The sequence below is a fragment of the Podarcis liolepis genome (genome assembly GCF_965112155.1).
Source record: "Podarcis liolepis genome assembly, chromosome: 12".
NCBI classification, from domain to species: domain Eukaryota; kingdom Metazoa; phylum Chordata; class Lepidosauria; order Squamata; family Lacertidae; genus Podarcis; species Podarcis liolepis.
In genome coordinates this window covers 24,271,985-24,296,513 of record NC_139563.1, presented here as the reverse complement: position 1 = coordinate 24,296,513, position 24,529 = coordinate 24,271,985, and the positions used below count along the sequence as shown (strand labels likewise).

The 24,529-nt window shown below is 39.0% G+C and overlaps 1 protein-coding gene across 10 annotated transcripts in view; it reads left to right on the top strand.

The window, feature by feature from the left end:
• Positions 1 to 18,930, top strand: part of CACNB2 (calcium voltage-gated channel auxiliary subunit beta 2) — a 126,458-nt gene extending 107,528 nt beyond the window's left edge. For 6 of the 10 annotated variants that reach the window (XM_083467465.1, XM_083467471.1, XM_083467469.1 and 3 more), the window contains 8 exons: positions 4,100 to 4,233; positions 7,457 to 7,537; positions 7,768 to 7,826; positions 9,197 to 9,306; positions 13,774 to 13,925; positions 14,442 to 14,537; positions 15,245 to 15,430; positions 16,865 to 18,930. In XM_083467465.1, coding sequence (XP_083323591.1) covers positions 4,100 to 4,233; positions 7,457 to 7,537; positions 7,768 to 7,826; positions 9,197 to 9,306; positions 13,774 to 13,925; positions 14,442 to 14,537; positions 15,245 to 15,430; positions 16,865 to 17,344 — 1,298 coding nt within the window. In that variant the 3' untranslated portion in view covers positions 17,345 to 18,930. Of the gene's footprint in view, positions 1 to 4,099; positions 4,234 to 4,379; positions 4,400 to 4,837; positions 4,900 to 7,456; positions 7,538 to 7,767; positions 7,827 to 9,196; positions 9,307 to 13,773; positions 13,926 to 14,441; positions 14,538 to 15,244; positions 15,431 to 16,864 lie in introns of all 10 variants that reach the window. The other 4 variants (XM_083467468.1, XM_083467474.1, XM_083467473.1 and 1 more) reach the window with 2 other exon arrangements.
• Positions 18,931 to 24,529: the final 5,599 nt, after the last annotated feature.

Sequence of the window (24,529 nt, the reverse complement as noted above, 5' to 3'; positions counted from 1 at the left end):
GATGTGGTGATTTGAAATATTAAAAAGATTGCTTTTGATACCTTGCTTCTAAAGCTTTCCTTGGTTATCTTGAATGATAATCTCTTTGCCATATGAGCAGTGAGCTTGGTGCTTTCTGTTTGATGGGGCACCAGGAGGAGCGCTGTAGAGCCTAGGGCCAAGAGGAAGGGGCCCCCCCAGCAGTCATTGGCTGGGTGGGCCTGGAAACTGCCAGGCCATAGCTTTGGCTTGGCTAGAGAGTGTATGGATCCAGTTCCTCCAGCGATGGCCTTTCGGTGGGGTGGGCACCTTTGTTGGTGACATTCCAAAGTGACTGGGTGTGTTGTTTCAGTCACAGTATCAACACTTCCAGGAAAATGCAGGCTGTCTCGAAGCATCTACTGAGTGCCTTCACCATAATCACTCATCATGGCCAGGCCCCGCAAACCACACTAGTTGGTCATTCTTCTTAAGTCTTGATATCTCCTTGGTAGGAAGCTTCCCTAACTCCAAAAAGGGAAGGGCCCATCAACGTCCTTTGCCATAGTTTAAGTTCAGCTGCTGCTGCCATCTCCCACCCAGGTTAAACTTCTTTGGGGTTATTGGTGTGGGTGTTTGTTAGTTTTAGTATGTGATTTGTGTTCTCATTGTGTATTTTTATTTTGTGAAGCACCCTGTGATCTTTGTATGAAGAGTGATATATAAATGTAATTAATAAATAATAGAGGAAGAAAGATTAAACATTTTTGTTGAGATCTATAAAATCTCTTAGAGGAATACTTTTTAAATTGCATGACTTTTTAAATTGATAATAACAATATATCCAGATTTTCTTTTTACAAAATTGATTAAGCATGTAAACTAGAAACATGTTTACAGCCTTTCACTTCCCTTTAATGTACAATCCTGGTATCAAATCATCACTTAAATAATGGCTAAGCAATTGCTGAGTTCTGTTGCCAATGTTACTAATAGTAATAGTATTAGTAGTAATGAAACACCAGCGATGCATTAGGTAATCCACAATGAGAAGCATCATAGAAGTTTAAGCGTAGAGAACTTAAATATATTGCATATTTGTTGCATATTTTTGCTACACATATATGTTCCTTTGGGAGTTAAGACAGGGAGATGTTTGTACTGCTTTCATGTTCATCATACAACCCAGCTCCCTGTTGTCGTAAAGACCCTTCTTTTAACATTTCTGAATATATTAACAAAGTTGTTTCGAAGTGTATACAGTATACCAAAATTATTACAATTATTGCAGATATAAAATGATATATAGTAATGTGTATTGCTTGGATTGGTGACCATAAATAAAAAGTATTTTGTATCAATAACAATTATAATTTGGAGGAAGGGAAGGAAGAAGAGGGTACCGTATTTTTCGCCCTATAAGACGCACTTTTCCCCCTCCAAAAATGAAGGGGAAATGTGTGTGCGTCTTATGGGGCGAATGCAGGCTCCTTGGCTTCAGTGATAGCAACACGAAGCCTCTGAAGCCTGCGCTCCGGAGGCTTTGCGTTGCTTCCGCTGAAGCCAGGAGAGTCTGCTCTTTGAGGCTGGCGGTGGGGGAAAGCAGCGCTTCCCCCATGGCCAGCCCCAGAGGATGGGGGGCAGCGGGAAGGCGCGCAACGCCTTCCCGCTACTCTCCAACCCGGGTTGGAGGCTGGCGGTGGGGAAAGCAGCGCTTCCCCCATCGCCAGCCCCAGAGGATGGGGAGCAGCGGGAAGGCGTGCGATGCCTTCCCGCTACTCTCCAACCCTCCTGCGGGCTTTTGCAGGAGATGGGGGAATTCCCCCACCTCCCACAAAAGCAGGCAAAAGCCGCACGCTCTTTAAAGGAGCTCCGCGGCTTCTGCTGGCTTTTCTAGGAGGTGGGGGAATTCCACCTCGTAGAAAAGCCCGTAGGAGCCGCACAGCCTTTGAAGAGCACGCCGCTCTTGGGGGCTTTTCCCCGAGGAGGGAGAAGGGACTGACTGGCCATTTCAGTCCCTTTTCCCTCCTGGTCGAAAAGCCCGTAGGAGTTGCACACGGCTCCTGTGGGCTTTTGCGGGAGGTGGGGGAATTCTGCCACCTCCCGCAAAAGCAGGGAGAAGGTCTTGGAGTAGCGCACAGGCTGCATGCAGCCTGTCCGCTGCTCCCAGAGCTGCGGGGGGTGTGTGTCATATTTTTTTCCTTGATTTCCCCCCCCCCCCGAAAACTAGGTGCGTCCTATGGGCCAGTGCGTCCAATAGGGCAAAAAATACGGTAATTAAAATATGCACTTCATGAGCGCAAGACTGCTGCAAACTGTGGGTACTATTCTACCATATGCCTCATTATTTGTGTGATCACTAAAGTCACACCAGATTGCATAAAAATTGTCATGTTTCTTTTGGCTTCTTGCTACTTTTATTTTTATGGGTGCGTCAGTTTTTCCAATAATGCTGTTTGTCAGATTGGTGCGTAGTTAATAACTGTAATTATTTCTATGTCCTGGCAGTAGTTTTTCTTGCAGCAGTTAATCAATGTGTTATGAGTTCTTTGTTTAAAATTTGCAACATATCATGACTATAAAAGTTAAGTAGAGCCAGTTGTAGGTTCATGAGGATTCTCTGCCTCGTAATCAAATATATTTCTGTACATTTACTTTCCTCAAACTTTTCTGTTTTTGCACACTCCCTCCACATGTGCTGATACGTGCCTATAGTGGGACATCTTCTCCAACACATGGGAGAACTGTTCTCCCACTGTTTTACATATGCTAGATGGCTACAGGTTAAGTACCAGCCATGCACAATTTTAAGGGTTTTTTCTCTGGTTGTTGCCAGTATGGATTTGTATGGCACTTTTGGCTACAGCCTGTTCTGTGCATCTTCTTTAGTTTCTAAATCCCAATCAGTTCTCACCACCTTCTGAAATTTTGCTGAAACAAAATTTAACCTCCATGATAGATTTATACAAAGATGGTATTAACACTTTTGCTATTATTTTTCCTTCCACTATTATTTTTTCATATGCCATTAATTGTCTTGTGGCTTCATGTTTAATCTGGGAACTTGTTAAAATGGACCTAAATTGGTAGCCTAATAGACATAATACTTGAACATTTTCCAATTGAATTTGCATCTCTTTAATGGTAATTGGTCATCTATCTTTGTTATTTTTTCCAATCAATATAATTGTTAGGAAGCCCTTTCAATAAGACGTTTGTGTGCTCCATAGTGTCCTATAATAGTCTTTCCCTCCTCCTTCCTTTTGCCTTAAGATGTAAGGCTTTATATAAAAGGAATGTATCCTCAGTTTATTGTTCAGTTTTTACTTAAACAAAGGCAGTTGGTGCCAATTCAGCTGGAGTCCTCAACAGCTATAGCATTTCCTAGATGACTATAGATAACTTTCATTTAAAAGACTTTTAAAACTTCAGCTATATAAAACAGGTTTGGTTTTCTGCCTGTTTCACATAATCAAACACTTATTTCTTTATAGCATTTAAAATTTTCTGTATGTGATACATTAAAAGTTTTCACAAGAGGTGAATGTTGATCTGTCAAATCATTACAAGGATTCACAACTTTTCATGAGAGGAATCAACAGGTTCCAACCCCAACAAGAAGTCAGACCCCCTGTGGTTAATTGCCGTTAACCACCACTGGCAATATGACCCACTCATTTGAATTCCATGACCCATTTGTAGGTTTTACTACAGGCCACAAATATGTGTGATATGCATTCCTTTTTGAGGTTAAGTAATCTATGCCACTTGGATTTGGGATTTGCCTAGGGCCCAACCTAGGTCACTAGTTTTGAGAGCTTGGGTATGGATTCAAAGTTGGTTCAGTCATTCTTGAAAGTGTAAATTCCAGTATAATGAAGGATACGTTTGTATTAGTAAAGCTGGAAAAACTTAAAATTTAATAAAAATTAAATACAATTTATAATTGTATATAATTGTATATGTATGCCTATATTTAATCCCTGAATATTGTACATTTTAAAATTCCCCCTTTTGTTTTTATTCTGTTAGATATTTCTGACAGACGTCTGACCTGGGATACTGTTGCTTACTATTTCTTTTTAACCCTTTTTTCCTCTCCCTGCCATCTGATAATTGTACATTGTTTATCTATATATAGCTATAGACATAGATGCCACTGGTTTAGATGCAGAAGAAATTGATATTCCAGCAAACCATCGCTCCCCCAAACCCAGTGCAAACAGTGTCACATCACCCCACTCCAAAGAGAAAAGAATGCCCTTCTTTAAGAAGGTAACGCCTACTTCCAAGCTGCCATCTGTACACCTGCTCACCTGCACTGCGTCACATTTTGAGTCCTGTTGACTGTCTGCGTCCTTTGACAAGCCAATAACATGCATGCTTTTGTTATTCTTTGTTTCTTTTCCATGCTGCTGTAGCTAAGCAGAAGCAGAAATCGGTAAGTTTACTTGACACGAGTTGTATTTATTCTGCCACTGGCATCATTAGCATCACCTACAGTTTATGTAGTGCAATCATTTCAGTACAAAGGAAGAAACTTATCAGACTGCTAGCTGTTCCAGTACAGTAGAAACAGGCAGACCAGGCCCTGTGAGTGACTTAGTCAAATGTTGCTTATGGTACTTTTCCTTTTTGATGGAATAATAGGCTGCCAGGGGAATTTCTTTAAACATCCACAGAAGTAAACAAAAATTGACGAGATAATGCACCGATCTAGTGCATGCTTATTCTTTGTCATTTTTCCAGATTTTTTACTTGTAATTCAGTCTTATAACTATAATTCATTTTTGTTAAATCTAAACAGATACTCATCTTGTTCTTTAAAAAGAACTTGCAATTTTTAATTTAGTCAGTATTTAAACTTCTAATCCACTAGGTGCAAAATCTGCAGATGAGCAAGACCAGTGGAAAACTGCAGGCTTGTTTTGGCGGTCTACTGTGAGTTTTTCCTATATATATAAATTCTTTCCCATTGTTCTTGCCTTCTCCTCCAGCAGTCAGACTATAGCATCTTGCCTGTTAGATAACAGGACTGGGGACTCCCTTCAGTAGTCAAAAGGTACTCAATAGGGAGGCTGACAAATGTGGTGTATTGTCATACTCTTTTCATCCCTTGTTTGGGAACTACAAGATGCTCCCAAAGACCTGACTAGAATTTGTTATTTAGCAGCCAATTATGAGCAAGTGGAAAGCAAAGCCTAGCTATTAATATTTATTTGTTTATTTTTACTAAAGCAATCTCAATTTTTAAAAAATATATATATACATGATATACATGTTCTTCTAGAGACCAATGTTTTGCTAGTGTGGTCTATGGCATGCTCAATGAAACAACAAATTTACTACCTTCACAACAGTCCAGTCGTCTTCAGAACTGTTCAGTTCTTCTTGAATTAAAAAATTCCCTTGCTTGCCTTGTTTATCTACAAATGTCAGTTGATATGAAAGATACATTGTCCACTGCTTTACGGAGTACTAGTACATAAAAACGTTGGGCACATTGGGTGTTTTACTTTTTCTCCCCAGAAAGGCAAGATATAAATCCCATAAATAAATATATATTTTAATTCATCACCTCTGTGATCCCATGTGTATTTTCTGTTAAATATGATTCACTTTCTGCTTTTTACTGGGCCTAAATCTTCCTTAGTAATGAAAGGCTATTTCCAAGAGCCACACCTAATAATTCTTTTTTAGTCCTTTCACTTTTAAAAAGCAGATTTCTCAAAATCTCAACAAAATTGCCATGTGCAGGAGAAATTCATGTCATGTGTTGACATTTGCTCACCACAGTCTGGATAGACACTCTAATTAACTCACTGTAACAGTCAAAGCACAGCCATCAGATGAAAAAAATATCCCTCCCTAGCTATCTGGAATGAATTTGAAACAGTAACATGGAGGTGAAAGTCTCTTGTTGCACATTTCAGTCCCATAACATATTGCCACTGACAGCATATTTAATTAGAGCTGGGGAAAGCTAAAGGCTAGCATACAGCTGATTTTAATAAGTACCAGTATTCCATCAAATAAGGTAATATTTGTACCTACCCTAATTTTCAAGGGTTATTAGAGTGAGGCTGGTTTTTGGATAGCCACCATAAAACATAGAGATACAATATAGTGGGATGTTGATTTGGCAAATATAATAGGGTTGTAACATTATTCATGAGGGCTGATACAGTAATGCATGCACCAGGTTATTTATCTTTATAGCAAGAATAATTCCAAAAGTATATATTCATAATTACACAGCAGAGTCAACAGGCTTCGCTTCTAAGCAGGTAGTGGATCTGGCATGCAAAAATTAAATTCACATGCTTTTGATGCCTTGGGCACTGTTATTCATTCTTCTTACTTTAACAATTATGTGTCAAATTTACATGTAAGCAGAAACAAACACTGACACAACTGTGTTCCATGTTTTAGACTGCTGCTTGTGTGGCATTTTGTGCTGTTGCTGTATTAATGTTTGTCTTTGTTTTCTTATGTTTGTATTCTACCTTATTGCTTTTATTATTATTACACTTGGGACATGTTGAATACTGAAATAATGAACAATGACAACATTCTGTGATGTTGACCGATGTATTTATACTATGTAGGCCCTTGAAAAATAGATCTGGCATACCTACTTTTAAGCTTTTTCCAGGTTGGTGGTTTTGAATTTGAAACATTTTGCCCACTGCAAACAAGCAAAACTGAAACAATGTTTTAAATAAGCCACTTTTGGTGGTTTTGGTAATGTATTTTTTATATTTAAAAAACTCTTTTGACCATATTTGCATATAATTGTATGACACATTTTACACATTGAATGGTCAATTATCCATTCATAACTTTTGCATGATAAATCAAGCAAGTAATTTACAAAACATGCATTACCATTAGCAGGAGTCTTTTAGAGAGGATTGCTGTTTAGAATTCTGCTAATATAGCATTCAGCAGTTGCTAAGATAATTGTATTTGTGAATTCATATGCCAGTTGATTTGAAAATAAAAGTATAAGTTTAAAAGTCCAATCAAAAAGATTTCAAATTGGTATCATCATGGTTTAATGAACCATATTTATATTGAGGGGTGAAGACTGGTGATTCTTACCTTTTGTTTGCCTCTTGTCTCTACAGCCTCAATTCTATTATTAAATTGTCACAGTAGTCTTCAGTTACCAGAAGTTGATGGCAATAGAGTTCTATAGATATAGTCCATTTGCCACTCTTTCAGAGTGATGGTTATCTTTCAGTTACATGGAGTGAATATAATTTAAACTGGCTATGCAAATAAGGTTGGATGGAAGCATTTTTAAAACATTCTCCCAAATATGAATAGTCTTTTGATACTTTTGAAGTTGTTGCTGGGAGAGCCCTGGGGGGGGAATGCACCAGATTTCCCCCAGTGACACCACTGGAACCTCAGCTAGATAAAAATAATAATAGTATATTAGAATTAACCTTTATGTAGGAATTAGAAGTTTAGTGCTTTTTCTCTTTATCAGACAGAACACATCCCTCCGTATGATGTAGTGCCTTCTATGCGACCAGTAGTCTTAGTGGGGCCTTCCTTAAAGGGATATGAGGTAAGAAATTTAATTTAATTAGGTATCTTTTTCCCCCGTGTGTAAATATGAGAGGATGAGAACGAGTTCAATGATTTTAAAAGGTATTGCCTACCTTGATGCTGCCGAAGTGTGTGAAATTTTATTAGATTCTCCCACACCTGTTGTTGGCAACATTTTGTTCATTTAAGAGTAAAAGTATTAATTCTCAAATCTCACATTAAATTGGTTTGTTTCTTCTTTACTTTCAGGTGACAGACATGATGCAAAAAGCATTATTTGATTTTTTAAAACATAGATTCGAAGGGCGGTAAGTATTTAAGAATCTAGACTAAGTTGGATTAGTTAAGACTGAATCCCATCCCCACTTCTAAGCCATATATCTAAATCTGAATGGAATTCAGATTTATTTCTCTTTTAATTGCTTTTACTCTTATTTGGGTTTTCTCATGTTTGTTGACATCCTTCTTGAAATAAGCTACCAGAGATCACAGCTGAAAGACCTCTAATTGAAGTTCATCCATGTAAGCCTTAAGGGCTTGAATATGCATGGATGGATTTTGTTTTGTTTTCATCCTTCCCCTTATGCTATATCCAACTTGCTTCTCAAGTGTGAACAAGTTTGTCTCCTTTCCTGTTGTCTGCAAATGTTACAAGCATATTTTCTAAGCTTTATCCAAGCAATATAGCAAAATATTGTCACCAATGAACCTCATGTGTAATATTTTTTTCCTGTGTAGAATTCTGTTTGTTATTTGACATGAATTACAAATCTTCAGAAACTGATATTATTTGATTAGTTTTGAAATTAATGTTGCACTTTACCTTTTTTCAAAAACATTGAAGGTAGCAGATTATGGCTGCAGTCCTATTCCTACTTACCTATGACCTATGACCTGGATTCCACTTTCTGTGTAAACTGTGCAGGAGTCTCAAGTCTCTGTTAAACTATCTTCTGTACATTTCTGGCAGTTTCCCAACCACTCCTTTAAATGCCCCCCTCCAAGTGTGGGGACTTTTCGGCTCTCCAGATGTTGCTGAACTCCTACCCCCATCATCCCTGGACATTGGCCATGCTTGCTAGTGCTGATGGAAGTTGTAGTTCAGGAACTTCTGGAGGGCCAAAGGCTTCCCACATCTTCTCTAGGGTAATGGCAGATCCCTTGTTTTATAGTTAGTTGTTCATTCTGGCTGCATGTGTTTTTCTAGAAAATATAATTCCCATTGTGAAAGGCAACTTGTTTGATAAAGCTATATTGTATAACTGTTTTAAACACAATTTTAAGGCAAATTTCCTGTACAGAGATTGTACCACTGTTACTGTTTCTGCTGTTACAGCATCTAAGTTGTATTTGATGCTTGCTTTGTTTATTTTATTTTTTAAAAAAGTTCCTTGCCTAGGCAGTTGACAGTCAAAATTAACACACACACACACACACACACACACACACACACACACACACACACGAAGTTAACTACTATACAAGGTTTAACTTGGGAGCAGATAAGCAAGAATAAAGTCTGAAACCTCAAGATTTTAAGTGCTGTGTGAAAACCCCTTTTGGCTCAGAAGGGATAACAACAAACCAAAAGGAGAGGCCCTAACTTGGTGTGCTAAAAGTATCCTAGATTTCTCTACAATGAATTACAACACTACTCTTTTTTTCTTGTTTTGTTCAGTATATCAATCACACGGGTCACAGCAGACATCTCGCTTGCCAAACGCTCAGTATTAAACAATCCCAGCAAGCATGCGATAATAGAACGGTCCAATACAAGGTCAAGTTTAGGTAAGTGAATGGAATGATAGTATTAAAAGTCATCGCTAACTATAATAATCCAAAACTTGAAAACTCTTCATTTTATAAAAAGGGGATTATTCACTATAACTCCACATACAGTGTCAGGTTTAGGCACTGCCTCTCTGTGGAAGTCAATTTTGGTACATCCATAGATCTTACTGAGGTAACACACGTATTTCTTGGGTAATTGTGTAGCTGAAATTATGTGCCTGTTTCAAAGTAGCAGGTTTTTCAAAACCATTCTTAAATTCCTTCTGTAGCTTAGTAAAAAAAAATGCCCATGGTATTACAAAAGTTGGTCAAATATCCATCTAATATAAATTCTTATGTACTGGTTTGCTTCATATGTACATCTCACAAACCTTTAGAATAAGTTCAGGCATCTTTCTTGTAAGATATGAGAGCAGGGCCCCACCAGCTCATGGGGGGACTAAGCCCTTTTGCACCACCAATGTCCCAAAAAAAAAACAGGGGGCAGAGCAAAGACAAGCAAGCAAACAAAAACTGACCATATGCTTAGCATGGTATGTGTAATCTTTCTTCCTTGTCAGTATTTATCTTTTTTTTCTTCTTGGCATCATTTAACTGTGGTATTTGTTTTCCCCCATGTCGCTCTCTTCTTCCTCTGTTGTGGCTGTTTTCTTAGTCCTTTTGAACACTTTATTCTTAAATGTGTAGGCAATCACTAATTCTCTTATTAGTCCTATTAGTTAATAGTTTATATTCCACCTTTCTTCAGTCACGGAACTCAATTCAGTGTTTATGGGGTTTCCATAATCCCCTGTCCAAGCACTGACCAGACCTACACATGGTGCTTAGCTGCAGGAGGTATTTGCATCATGTTTCCTCAAACCATACACTGGGACCATGGACAGTCTCACAGCTGAAAAAGAACTATTCCAAGTTCATGTCAAGTCATTAGCAATTCAAGCATTTCCTCTTATAAATACTTCTGGGCATAGCATGTTTGTTGTGTTTCAAGAACAAATAGCTGTTGAAAAGTTATTTGAATCTACATTTGTGTGAGAAAGGAAGCTTTTCTCAGAACACATGGTTAAAATCCAGTAGCCATATATGTGTCTGTGTGTACGTGACATCTGTATAAGTTGGCTTTTGCTTCATTTAGTCAGTTTCAAGACTCCAACCCCCTTTTTCTTGTTTGTTCCCATGTATGTTACATTTCTAGCTGTTCTTGTTGTAACCTTATCTCATTCTGTATGCTTTGGACAAGAACCTGATTCTCTTGGGTTTTTCCATTCTTTGCTTCATTAATGCCCTCCCTTTCCAGATGTTTTGGGTATGTATATATGGTTGCTAATTATTTTTGCTTTTGTCTTTGTGTTCATGACGTATTGCACCTCACATAAACCAATATCTCTTTCTGATAGCTGGTTTTGTAACAGTAAAAACAAGTTATTGGTGTAGTCTGTATGGAATTCTCTATTCTAGAGGGTATCAATGATTTTAAATGTCAGAAATCAAGTCACAGTTGGCAGGAAAATACTCAGGAAAAACTAAGATTGGATATCTTAATTGTGTAATCAGAATCTGTACTGCACTAGTCTAAGATAGTAAATGTGCAAGTACGAAAAGAGTTGTACATAGCTGTTTGTAGAAACAGTTCTCCTTTGTGTAATATATGCACACATTCTTGCATGTCTATTAGAGGAGCTTTGCTTTGAAAATCTTGTCTTAGAATCTTTGTTTACTTGTTTTGTTGCTATACATGCCATGCTAGTTGTGTTAGAAAAGACAACCTCCAAATGTTTGAAGAATTACTGTATTTTAACTAATGTGTAGTTGATGTTTATTCATCCAACATCCCTTGTTTCTAGCAAAAGATATGAAAACCACATCCGTTGTACAGTGAAAGCCCTTAATAGCATTACAATCTATCACTATAAGGAACTAAAGTTTCCATTGCTTTTTAAATATACCATTTTTGTAGTAAACTGTTTACCGCATTTTCTTTGCATTTCAAAATGCAATAAAATGCCATAAGCCAATGCATTCAAAATTCCAAGAGCAAGTTTACCTCACACTGCACACCTGTTTGACCTCACTAAAATTATCAAAATGTATCCACAGTCTTCTAGCCCAAGCACAGGACCAGGTTGCTGCTGGGGGGGGGGGACATTTTGGCTTCAGCTGTTAAGGAGAAAATTCTGCTTCACACAAATTTCTTACATGGGAGCAATTTTTGTGTCAAGCATTTTATCATGTAACACATTATCATGATAAGTAGCAGGGTTATTTTACTGAATTAATTTGTCCTCCAGACAGTTCAGTATTGGTGTACAATTCTTTTTTATTGATTAGGCAGTGGTTTTTTTCTCTTTTGAACAGCTTCCTTCTTTAGGAAGACATTCATTTCATTGACTGGCAGCTTCTCATATTTGAATCTCATTAGTTGTTTGAAGTGAAATCTGGTGAAGTTAATAAAGAATAGAAATGTAGAAGTGTACAGAGGACCTAGTATCCAGAAGTTGTGTCAGATTAGATTTGATGTTATATATTATATATATAAAGTGTGTGTGTGTGTGTGTGAGAGAGAGAGAGAGAGAGAGAGAGAGAGAGAGAGAGAGAGAGATTCTCATTCATAGGAAATGTGGCTTATATCTAGAGGCAAAGTTCTGATATAAGCCCAGTTAAATATGCTGGTGTGGATCCACCAGCATCTAGATAGGATTGGGGCTAAGGCGTTTAGTGTGGACCACCTTTGTTCAGAACTTAAAAATCTGTTCCTAGCCTAGATGGATAGATATTTCCCATGTTATATTTTGATATTTCTTAAATTAATGTGTTTTTCTATATTTGTTCCTGCTCAGTTTGTGAAATGCAACATGAAAAGGTCAAACATATATATATTTCCAAATACACCTTTGCAAATTGAGGCCACAATCTAGCCAAATTAAGCCATATTAATATCTTTGGTTTCAGTTAGCATTTGTACTTAACGTTCCCATTGAAATCATAATTCAACTTTTGCTGAACTGTGTGGTCGTTTGCCATTAAAACGAGTAGCAATTTATCAGCGTCTTCAGAAAATTAAATATCAATCCACCACATGTGAGATTCTTTGTCTTCCTAAATATCACAAAAAATGCCACTGTAATTACAAATTACAAGACTGTAACCCTGCTGAAAGTTCCAAGAGCTAATCCTCGCTTGAAGTTTTAATAAATGTTAACACCTTGCTGCTAAAACATACTTGCCAGCATAGCAACTGCCCAGTTGCAATCTGGAGACCTTTCCTGGCTCTTAAATAGACTTGCATCATGAAAGAGGGAGCAGCTTTTAATGTGAAATAAAACTGGGTAAAAATGTTTTAAATATAAGGCAACCTCTGGAATGTTGCCATTTTGTGTATCCTGGCTCAGTCACCACTGAGAATGCTATGCTTTGATTGAGGCCAAGGATGGAGGCCTCCTTTTCCTCCCATCCCATACTTACCCTCTTCCAGAAAAAAGTAGCAACTGACAGCGATTGACACTGCTTTGAAAAGGCTTCCGGCACAATAACCTTTAGTCACACACACAAATTTGTATGGAATCACTTTTAAAGAACTGCTTTTTGAGACTGCTTTTGCTCCATAAGGTCCAGTGTTATATATGAGACAGCTTTCTAGTGAATTATTCAACCCTTCTTGATCATTTATTTCTGATTTCCAGCAGATCTCTGGACATTTTTTTAACCTTTGCACTTGAGACCTTGTGACTCTTTTGTTCATGTTACAAAAACTAGTGACACAGTTGAGGAAGGGCTGAAAGCACTGCAAATACATTTCATTATTTTTTAAAAAATTGCAACTATATAAATCACTGATATTCCCAAAGCAGCTAGCAGGTATATTTCATTGACATGCCAAAGACAGATAAGAGAAGTGCCTATTGAAATTTTTTTTTTTTAAGTTGAAGTAATCCAGTACAGAAACGCAAGACGACAAATATTGATAGAAACAGAGAGAGTAGGATTTGGTCACCCATTACTTTGATTACTATCAGTTGAAGATGGTTTACTGGCAGCTACAATGTGGGATAGTGAAAGATGTGGTTTTATTTCTCTTTACTTTGACACGCAGTAGTCTTAGGGCTGCAGCAATGGCCCTTAGAGTATGCAATATGGGTGCAAAGCATTCAGTTTGATTACTGTTCATACGCCACTCTTATTCTTGGGCCCTCGGTGGTGCCAGGAACGGCGCTGGATTGGGCTACCCACCTGCATGAAAATGTGAAGAAAGCCCAGTATCCAAAGATATTGGGCAGGAGATGAAAATTCTGAAACATTCTCCAATGCGTATACCCAGCACTCCTGACTGGTATTGAAATCGCCATAACCTGTTGGCACTTTAGGCTTCTCCAACCTTTTACCAAACAGAACCATCATGTTCTATATAAAAAGTGGGTGTGGAAAATGAACACATCCATAAACAAGTGTCTCTTTGCTTTTCTACAGCTGAAGTTCAGAGTGAAATTGAAAGAATATTTGAATTAGCAAGGACGTTACAGCTGGTAGTACTTGATGCCGATACTATTAATCATCCAGCTCAACTTGGTAAAACCTCTCTGGCTCCCATTATAGTCTATGTAAAGATTACTTCTCCAAAGGTAAATATTTTCCACTGGTTGTTCAACGTTTGGCCTAACCTTTGCTTCCAGTCCCATGCTGCGGTGTGGAGATACTCGCGTTGCCTGGAAATATTGATGAATTACATCTTTGAAGTACTGTGTGGTAAAATATATTTAATGAACAGTACATAAGTACAGTTTGCCGCCGTATTTCTCACTAAGCCCAAAGGAAGGGGAAGATACATTATACAATTGACATCTTTTGTATGGGATCTGGCTTCACAATATCAAGCGATAAGAGTTCAAGAGGGGTGACATCGCTGGCCCTGAATGCACAAAAGAAACTAATTTTAAAGAATTTAAAGGGCCAGTGTGGCTGCTTGCTGGTCTACTGTGACTCACCCTGCAGTTGATCAGTGTTTTCTGTGCCCCTGCTTTAAAATACTTCTCTCATTGCAGTATCTATGCATGCAATCTGTTTCTTACATGGTTCAAAATTGATTCCGTTATATTTTCATTCTTTCATATTTTAACTGTGGTCTTCTTTTCCCACAGGTTTTACAAAGGTTGATAAAATCCCGAGGCAAATCTCAGGCAAAGCACCTTAATGTTCAAATGGTAGCAGCTGATAAACTGGCTCAGTGCCCTCCAGTGAGTTATTCTTAACGTATATGGGTAGAGCTGTGGAACTGGAGCTCGTTCCTTTCTCTACTGATTGAAAACGACCTGAAATTAAATCTGTGTGTTCATTTTTGCAGCAAGTTCTAGCCACGAGTTCACAAATCTCTGTAATTAATTATTCCACAGTTCAGCTATCTACACACATGCAAAACCTGTTGGGAAAGGATCCTCCCAATTGGTGCAATTACTGATTTTGGAAGACAGATCCATTAACATAGCCCAGCCAGCTGGATTTGAGGGGATGAATAGTGCATGCAGCAGCACTATGTAACACTGTTCCTTATCCAAGTCAAAAGGCCACTATAAATAACTCCTACATCAATGGTCTCTTCCTCTATGTACCCAAGTATTGGATATTGTATGCTGGGTGCTATATCCTGGTCTTTTAGCTTTCTGTTGTAATAATGGGTTTTCCCTTCTTGCCATAACCTCTCTCTTGTACTTTCAGTTGCCAAATCAAAACAAAATCTTAACCAGAATGGTGGAAATAGTGATTCCCCACACCCCAGGGTAGTAAATTTCTGTGCTGTATGGCAAAGCTTTGGCTGATTTTAAGTGTCACATGAGTTTAATGATTTGAATATTATGAACATGGTTTTCCATAGTTCTTTGGTTATGGCGTTAGATGATTTTTATTTTTTTTTGCATTGTTTTGACTGAATTAATCTCATTTCCAGGAAATGTTTGATGTGATTCTGGACGAGAATCAGCTTGAAGATGCTTGCGAGCACCTGGCTGACTATTTGGAAGCTTATTGGAAGGCCACACACCCTGCTAGCAGCCACCCTCCTAATGAGCTTCTCACTCGCACACTGGCAACCGCCACTCTTCCTATCAACCCAGGCCCAAATGTTAATTTGCAGGTAAAGGTACTTTTTGGTTGCCATTTGGTCTTAAGGCTTTCCTCCAAGAGTCCCTGCTGTGCACATGCACTGTGGTGGCTGTTTGTGTTACAAAAATGGATCTAATTCCCAGTATTAAAAGATCGCAGGTGTTCTCTGAGCTTTCAGATCCGATGCAGGTGAAAGATGAACTGTTCCATTTCAGCCTAAAATAAGTAAAATATCTGAAAATGGAGACAGGTTGTGCAATTTACAACAGCCAGATTCCAGCCTAAAGCAAAGCCCCCAGTTCTGGCTTTATTGAATTAATGACCAAAAGTAGTCTGTATAAGGTTAAGTAGAAGTACTTTTTCTAGGAGTTATGACTGTAGAAAACAGCAAAAGAGTTCTGCTCTTGCCTTAACTCTAGTTTTGTAATAAAAAATGAAATTGTAATATTTAGGATAATATCTTAAGTATGAGCATTTCATTAGGAGTAGTAAATCTTTTGAATTTGCTTTTAAGTGATTTTGTGAAAATTGTAAAAAAAATGATGCAAGTTAAGATGATTAATCAAAACTGTTCATTTTTCAGTGATTTCAAAACATTGTGCTGATGAAGATTAGGTTTGATTATGCTTGGTAATTTTCACTTCCGTTTTCAGTAATGTGCTAGGAAATTAAACAATAATTTCACTCTGTTTTTGTTTTTTGTGGCAAAGTTCAACCCTTCTGCAAAAATAAATTGGCAGTTTAAAAAGACATCTTGCCACAACTAGAATGCACTTACAACACAATCCAAACATGTTTACTCAGAAGTAAGTTCTGCTGAATTCAGTGGGGCTTACTCCCTAGTATGCTTGTGTAGGACTTAAAAGCTTAACTGCCTTAAAAAACAGTACAGCAGTGATATTATTGATGTTATAATACAAGTGCTATCAAGCTTGAACCTCTGAATAATTTTTATTTTAAGGACAGTATCCTGTTTTTAAAATGAAAACTCTTGATTCACTTACATTCTGTGGTTTGCTATTGATCTTTTTTGCGCTGATATTTGCTTTCAAAAATCTTTCAGGTTTATCTCATGCCTGATTCACCCACCTCATTGTCAGATCTGCTCTTTATTTTCCGTGTGGTGTGTCTGTGCTGGGAGGTGGGGCTAATAAAAATGTTCTGGAAGTTGATATAATCACCAGAGCTCAGGGCCTAACTGAAAATAAAGTGAAATTTTGTTTTCTTTGTGGCATGAAGGTTCACTTGTATTATAAAGCAGTATCTCCAGTAAAAGTTCCAATTCTTGTATTCCTAGATTTGACCATAGTTGTTAGCCATAGGTTGACTTCAGACAGCTTACTGTGGAATAGCATTGTGAAAAATGTCTGCTTAACAGTTTAAGGATCGTGACATTACTGGTTTATAAGGCGTTTTCTGCTCAATATTTGTCAGTGTGAAATTACAATTCTGTTGTATTAATCAGGGTTCTCAAGGAGATCAGAGGAATGAACAATCAGCCCCTGAACGAACTGGTTCCCAAGCTGAAGAAGCAGCACGGGCCGAACCCACCAGGAAATCTCAACACCGCTCTTCCACTTCAGGCCATAACCATCGTAGTGGAACTAGTCGTGGCCTGCCTAGACAAGAAACTTTTGACTCGGAAACACAAGACAGCAGAGATTCAGCATACGTAGAGCCAAAGGAGGATTATTCTCATGAACACTATGATTCTCATCGAGATCACAGTCACAGGGATGAGTCCCATGGGAGCAGTGATCACAGGCACCGAGAATCGAGGCTTCGCTCAAAGGAAAAGGACCGAGAGCAGGACCATAATGAAGGCAACAAGCAGCGTAGCCGTCATAAATCAAGGGACCAGTATTGTGACAAGGATGGGGAAGTGATATCTAAAAAACGCAATGATACAGCAGAATGGAAGCGAGGGGTGTACAGTCACCAATAACGTTTGGCAGTTTTGTGTTTCTTTTGAAGTTGTGTATGACAAAGCCCCGCCCCACCCCCACCCCTTTAAAAAGAACAAATCTGGGTTTTCATTGCAGAACATGTGGTATCCTGTATGCTGCTTTAAAAAAAATTGCTGTTGCTATCACAGCAATAGCATGAAATAGAATATTCATTTTGATTAGTGCTATAACACATTGGCATAGTACAACTGCGAAGTCCCTGGTGTTGTACCAAGCTTTTCTCCCCCCAAAGCCGTTTTTGGTAGCTGCCACTTGAACAATATCTGTTGTCATCAAGGTGTTGTTAGTGTTTTCAGACAAAATACAATTGGTGTTTATTAACTTCCCATGTTTTTCAGCAAGCCAAAATCAGCACATCCAAAACTGAAGCTCTCATCCATTTTGATTTTTTTTAATTGTTAGGCACCTGATTTGCCATTGATTTGAGAGCCACTTTCTGTTGATTGTACTTCTAGTGGACTACATTTGGAGACAGAATTCAGTTTTGCCTTACACACAGGGGATCATAAAGTCAAAATCTCTTTTCTATGTACTGGTACTGTGTACTGTATAGACAGTTTATAAATGTTATTTCTGCAAACACCTTCTTATATAAGATTGACCACACTGTTTAAAGTCCTAATGCCAAGTCAGCAGATTTGCTTTTGAATTACTGGCAACTGGAACTAGCCTCATTCAGGAAATTTGTTAACAAGGTTCACTCTAGACACACTTTCTTCAGTAGCAGAAAGCTTATATTTAGTGTAAATAGGAATACATTAGGATAAAAGGTTGGATTGTCCTTGCAAACTTAAAATCATTTTTGCATTTTTAAATCTACAGCAAAAATAATGTGACACTATAAATGCTCTAAACAGGACACACTAATTGCAGTGAGCACACAGATAACGTTTTTTCTTGTCAACTTGATAGGCCACATTTGACATGGTGCAAGTGTGTGTTTGTGTGTAAAACAATTTATGACAGGAGTGGTTGTAAAAGGTACACAGAAGACTATAGGCAACCCATATGTTATGAATCAACCATAATTTCCACCTTTAGCTGCTCAGGTATTACGATTTGTACACACACACAGTACAATGTCAGGAAAACCTTAATTGTACTTTCATGAAAAGGGATTCCCACACTTTCAATACGCCCTCTTATCGAAGGACCGCGTGATCTTCCAGGCTTAGATTTCAAGCACCACTGGCCATGGCAGCAGAGAACTCATTTGCGCAGCTAAATATGGCAATTGGGGCTGAATCATAGCACATCAGTTGGTCCCGAGAATGTAATTATTCCAAAAATGAGTAAGGGTTTTCCTTCTGTCTGCAACTCTAAAGGTGCAAATTGCAGGCAAGCAACATGAGGAAGTTTATGTCTACAGGTAATTGGGAAAGCATCAATCTGCTGGCTCTTCGTTGAGGATCCAGGAAAGTAAAAAACACAGGCAAATGTGACTGAGTGTTTCACTGGAAATGTAAAATCTTTTTGTGTTTTAGAGTATTTGTTTTAGTAAGAAAAGTTTACACTGCTTGTGGAGAGTTATTTTGTTGGAAAATAAATTTTTGTAGCTTCTCCACTTTCCTATATTTGACAATCTCTGTATCCTGGTTAACATGGCCTTCCGACACTTGCCTCTGGATTTTAGCCCCTAGCAAGTTCCTAAAAGGCTATTGTAACTTCCTGACAGAAGCAAGCAAGACTCCAAACTGAATTTCAGGTTTGCCCTGTACAGCTATTATACTTGCAATGAGTTAATACAGTCGGGAAAGGGAAGGCAGTAATAGAAACAGGTGCTCCACACACACAATTTATGTGCTGGGGACTGGAACAAGTTCCAGAATTCCCAGTGGGAAAGACATTCACATCATCCTTGTGGACAGTGGCTCCCAATGGGGGGGGGGTCAGCGTAACCCACCAAGTGGGGTCTGTGGCACCATTCAAATAACAAAAACTACCAAAGAGAAATAAAAATTGTCAATAATATGGGGTACATGGCTTGGCTTTTGAAAAACGGAAGCTGCAGTACTTAGCTAATTGGTAACTGCTGCGCTATGAGACTTTAACAGGACTCGAAGAATTAGAAGGAACTCAGGGCATCGGCAACTCTCTTTCTCTGTCTCACTCACACACACACACACACCCGCAAACCTACTACAGTGCTATGGGGTAATTACAATATAACGCTAGACTGCCAATGTCCAGGGTTAGGTGAACAGGAAGCTATTTATCCCAGAGCTCTGTAGACACTTTCTAATTAGGGAGAGTATTCCCACCTCTCCACCCATGATTCCTTGGTGGGGAGCTTCTCACTATTTATTGTATTTCTGCTCAAATTCCCCATATTCTAAAGCCCTACCCCCCACTCCCCTGGCTATAGTCATTACTCTTAATACTTTGAATCTGGCTTTTAAAGCCTATTCTTTATTGCTGCAGGATTTGTTCTACTTAAAGTTAATCTTTGCAACACTTTGGCAGGATTTCAAATTCTTCAGCATCTGCAACAAGCTTCCATATAAAGCTATGAACTTTGTAATTCTCCAGTTGGAACTGGAAACTCAATGGGTTTGATTCAGATAGTTCATTTGGACTGCCATTCTATTCACTTATATGGACGCAATTCAACTGAACTCAATGACACTTTTGAATAGAAATATATAAGATTGCTATGTTAGTTTCCATTGAAATCAATAGGTCTTAAAGGTGACAACTAGCTTGTCTCATTGATTTAAATGGAATTTAAGTACAACTAACTTGGTTTAGATTCAATCCAATGTTTATTCATCTCTTCATAGTATGCACTATTAGCAAACTGATGAATTCTAACAAATCTGTTGGTGTCAAGGCTGAGTACTATAGCTCATAATATTTTAATGATTACTATTTGGTACTTAATAACCCTATCCATAATGTGTTTTCCTCAATTACTCTTAAGAGAAAGAGAAGAGGTAGGCTGGCCTTGTACTTCTTACAAAGTGATGGGTCATTTTTCTGTTACGAAGCTGCTCACTAAGAACCTGACATTCAGCCAGAATACAACAGGGTTTTTAAATAATGAAATCAATGCTAAAACATTCAGATGAAGAAAGTGCTATGCATATACAACTTTGCTTTATTTACAGCATTGTAAAATGGCAAATGCCCTTTGCCCTAATAATCAGGATTTGTGCTGAATACTAAAAGCTTTTTAACTTGTTTTTAACCTTGGGGAGGGTTGGTTGGGTTTTTTTTAACTGAAAGTTGTGGGATGTACTTGGGAAGAGAGCTGGAAAGAGCAGAAGCCCCCCAATTAGTCATTCAGGGTAGGGGTAAGTATGGTAAGGGGCACTTGGCACAGGCACTTAGTGGAATCCTTCCCCCAGAGAGTCTTGCCTGGCGCCTTCACTGCATACCGTTAGGTGCCAGGTGCAAACGTTTCTCTGTCACCAGGCCTTTGGCTGATTAGCACTTCATGGCATTTTAAGTGGGGGGGTTTGGGGGGGTTGCTTTTGTTTTATTATTTTTTTGTGTTCTCATTTGGTATTTTTATGTTTGTAAACCACTCTGTGGTCTTCAGATGAAGGACGGTATACAAATTTAATAGAACAGTAATAATGATGATGATAATAATAATATGTTGACTGGCAATAATGAAGATGCAACAGTACATTTAAGGTTTTTGATCTTAAGTCAAGATTATGAAGAATGGGTAAACATTTATAAGGGAAATTTATATTGTTTTTATTGTTTCGTCTCCACTAAAAGTTTGGAAACAAAACTGGTAATGTAATGGCTTTCCAGACACTAAAAGGGCTTGCTAGGCATGCAGAATTAAACTGCAGTATGTATGCTAGTTACCACAGAGTCACAGTCAAGTTAAATTCCTACCCTCGGGCTCATATAATTCAATAAATTTCCTTTAAAAAGACAAATCTCGATGAATAAAGAGGAAGAAATTTTAGGATTTAAAAAACCCCTTCTACTTGATTGAGTTAATGGACTTACAAATTCATTCTTGCCACGACAGATTCTTGCACATTCTGTGCCATATAAGTAACAAACATGTCATGTTACATAGTAGACTCTGTATATTAACCTCCACAAACTCACATTTTCCCCTCGGAATTTCCACTCCAATTCTCGCCCTCTGCAGGAAACACTGGGCTCCCTGATTTTTTCAAACAATACCTAGCTTCTTGCAAAGCTTATGTTTAGGAGTAGAGTGCAACTGTTTAAGCAAAAGTAAAACAAGCCAGCATTACTGTAATATATGTGTTGCACAGGCTAGGCCTATTAACGTTTAGTCATAAATGCAGGACCTAGTCATTGCCTCCTTTTTCTCGCTGACTTACATTTCACTCATGGTGAAACAGATGCTTTAATTCAATGCCAGGCTGCCTCCACTCATGCCTTCTCTTAATAGCATCTGTCAACCTTGTTTCACCCTCCCATCTACATACAGCCCTGTTGACAGTAAAGTAGGCCATTAATGCAAATGAAAACACATGGTAAGTGGGTCCTCAGTGTGGAGGAAGGCAATCACTGCACTCCTCCTGTCCTGAATTTCAGTGATGACTCCAACCTGTATCAGATCTGAAAAACTAAAGGCAAGGGTGGACAGATGGAGGCTATGTTGTAAAGCCAGCTACACTGGAAAACGTTTACCTAGCATGCAACTTAAGGCAGACACTTAAACTTGAAAGTACTTTTTGGTCCATAAATATGTACCTTCCTTGTTCTCTTACACCAAATGTTTTTGATACAAGAATATGTGAACCACACTGCTATGTTTTAATACTTGTAAGAAATCCTATGGATTCAAGTGAATGTTTAGTGCTAGAAGCAACTGTGTGTATGTGTGTACACGCTATAGAAATGCAGCAGCCTCTGATGCTCAGGCAAACAGCAAACCTCTTGCTGTCTCTCACACAATGACTACATCAGCCCTCAAGAGTTGTTTGTGGGAGTTGTAACCTCCTCTACACTTAAGTCAACGACTCAAGTTCACATTAACTTCAAAAATAAATTTAGTTAGAACTTCTAGCAGAAAAACTTACAGCTTTGTGCAGCAAAAGCCAATTGTGCCCAAGCCCAATTAAGATTAATAAATAGAACTTAAATTCAAGATGACAACAACAACAAATTATTATTTATGCCCCGCCCTTCTGGCTGGGTTTCCCCAGCCACTCTGGGTGGCTCCCAATAGAATATTAATAATAATAAAGCGATAAAACATCAGACATTAAAAACTTCCCTAAACAGGGCTGCCTTCAGATGTCTTCTAAAAGTCAGATAGTTGTTTATTTCCTTACACAGTTCCACCCGATTTATCTGTTGCTGAGCCTTCCCATTTCAGACAGGATGTGTATGATCACATTTGAATCTCCCCTCTCAAATACACAAGACGTCCTGTATCTACATGTCAGGACACAATGTTCCAGGCTACTTTTTTGTGTGTACATAAAGCGAGGGAAGATCTAGATATTTCAGTCCCAGGCTGGAGTACAAAACTCAATTACTAAGTTTCATTCCATTGCTTTCAGTGAAACTTGTTTATGGTATAGAAAACTAGCACCAAATTGATTCAGTCAAGCTTTCTACTTGATGGTGATTTTCCTCAGCAAGCTGAAACTTCCCTCCCGTGTCATAGTCTTGCTGCTGAGCAAAATCATGCAGAGCTCAGCGCAGTGGGAAACCAGCCAACCCAAAGGGCCTCTGAGGTGTACTTGCCTGGAGTCAGAGTCGGCATCCAAAGTCAGGTCCAGTCCTAGGGTCGGGCAAACAGCAATCCACGTGGTCAGACAGTCCAGGGATCAAAGAATCTGATGAGCAGGTGGCCAAGGGTCAAGACAAGCAGGGAGCAGCAAGTTAGGCCCAGGAACTACAAACGTTACCAGCATCTGACTGCTGCTGGAAACCCAGCTTAAGAAGGCTGAAAGCCAGCTGGTTCTCATCAGGGCCTTCTCCTCCTGATCAGCTGCAGGTGGAGCTACTCTGCCTTCTTCCCCTTCTGCTGTTCAGCAGGTGAAGCTGACTCCTGGCCCATGACATCCTGTGATTCCTAAGATGACTGCCCCAAAGCTGCTTTTGCCTAAGCTTAATAGTAGGATTGGGCAGGGGGCAATTTCCATCATAATTGGGGAATGTGGTGGGAAGGTTTAAAGCTTCCCCTACTATCCCTGTTGTGCTGCTAAGCTGACTGGGGAACAGCTGAGAGTGGTGTAAAGGGCTGGAATGCAAAAGAAGTTATTGCACTGGCTCCCGGTGGAGTACAGGATCAGGTTTAAGGTGCTGGTTTTAACCTTTAAAGCCCTATACGGCCTAGGACCCTCGTACCTACGGGACCGCCTCTTCTGGTATGTCCCACAGAGGAACTTACGGTCTTCAAATAAAAACATCCTGAAGGTCCCAGGCCACAGAGAGGTTAGACTGGCCTCAACTAGAGCCAGGGCTTTTTCGGCTGTGGCTCCAATTTGGTGGAACACTCTGTCACAAGACATCTTTCCGCAGGGCCTGCAAGACATAGCTGTTCCACCAGGCCTTTCGCAAGGGCACAGCCTGACTCCCTCCCTCGGCAATCTTCGCGGAGCTCTGGCCCAATGGTTGCCAGTGGCTTGATTTGAATTAATTTTATAATGAATGATTTTAGAGTGTTGTTTGTGTTGTACTTTTGTACTGTTTTATTGTTGTTAGCCGCCCTGAGCCCGGCTTCGGCTGGGGAGGGCGGGATATAAATAAAATTTTATTATTATTATTATTATTATTATTATTATTATTATTAAAGATGGATCCCTTCTTCCTGCTGCTAACCAGCTGATCAATAGGAAGATCTGTTGTGGGCCATGATTAGTCAGTGGACCAACAGAAGGGCAGAGGAGACGGATTACACTCTTGCAAACAAGAGATAGGACTATGCATACTGACCAGAGAATGTGCTTGCTGCCTGCAGAACGTACAAAACAAAGGTCAGATATATCCCCCCTCCCAATGATCTTGGAGATTATACATAATGACCAGAGGACGTACAGGATTCTGTAGATATATATGCATTTCCCAAGTTCCTCTGGAGATTATGCATATTGCCTGTAAAATGTGCACTATTCCCTCTTCATGGATGAATTATGTGCACATTCTCCCTGATGCCTGGTGCATCTGTACACTGTCCAGTTATGCACATTAACCACTCAACATTCCCCATT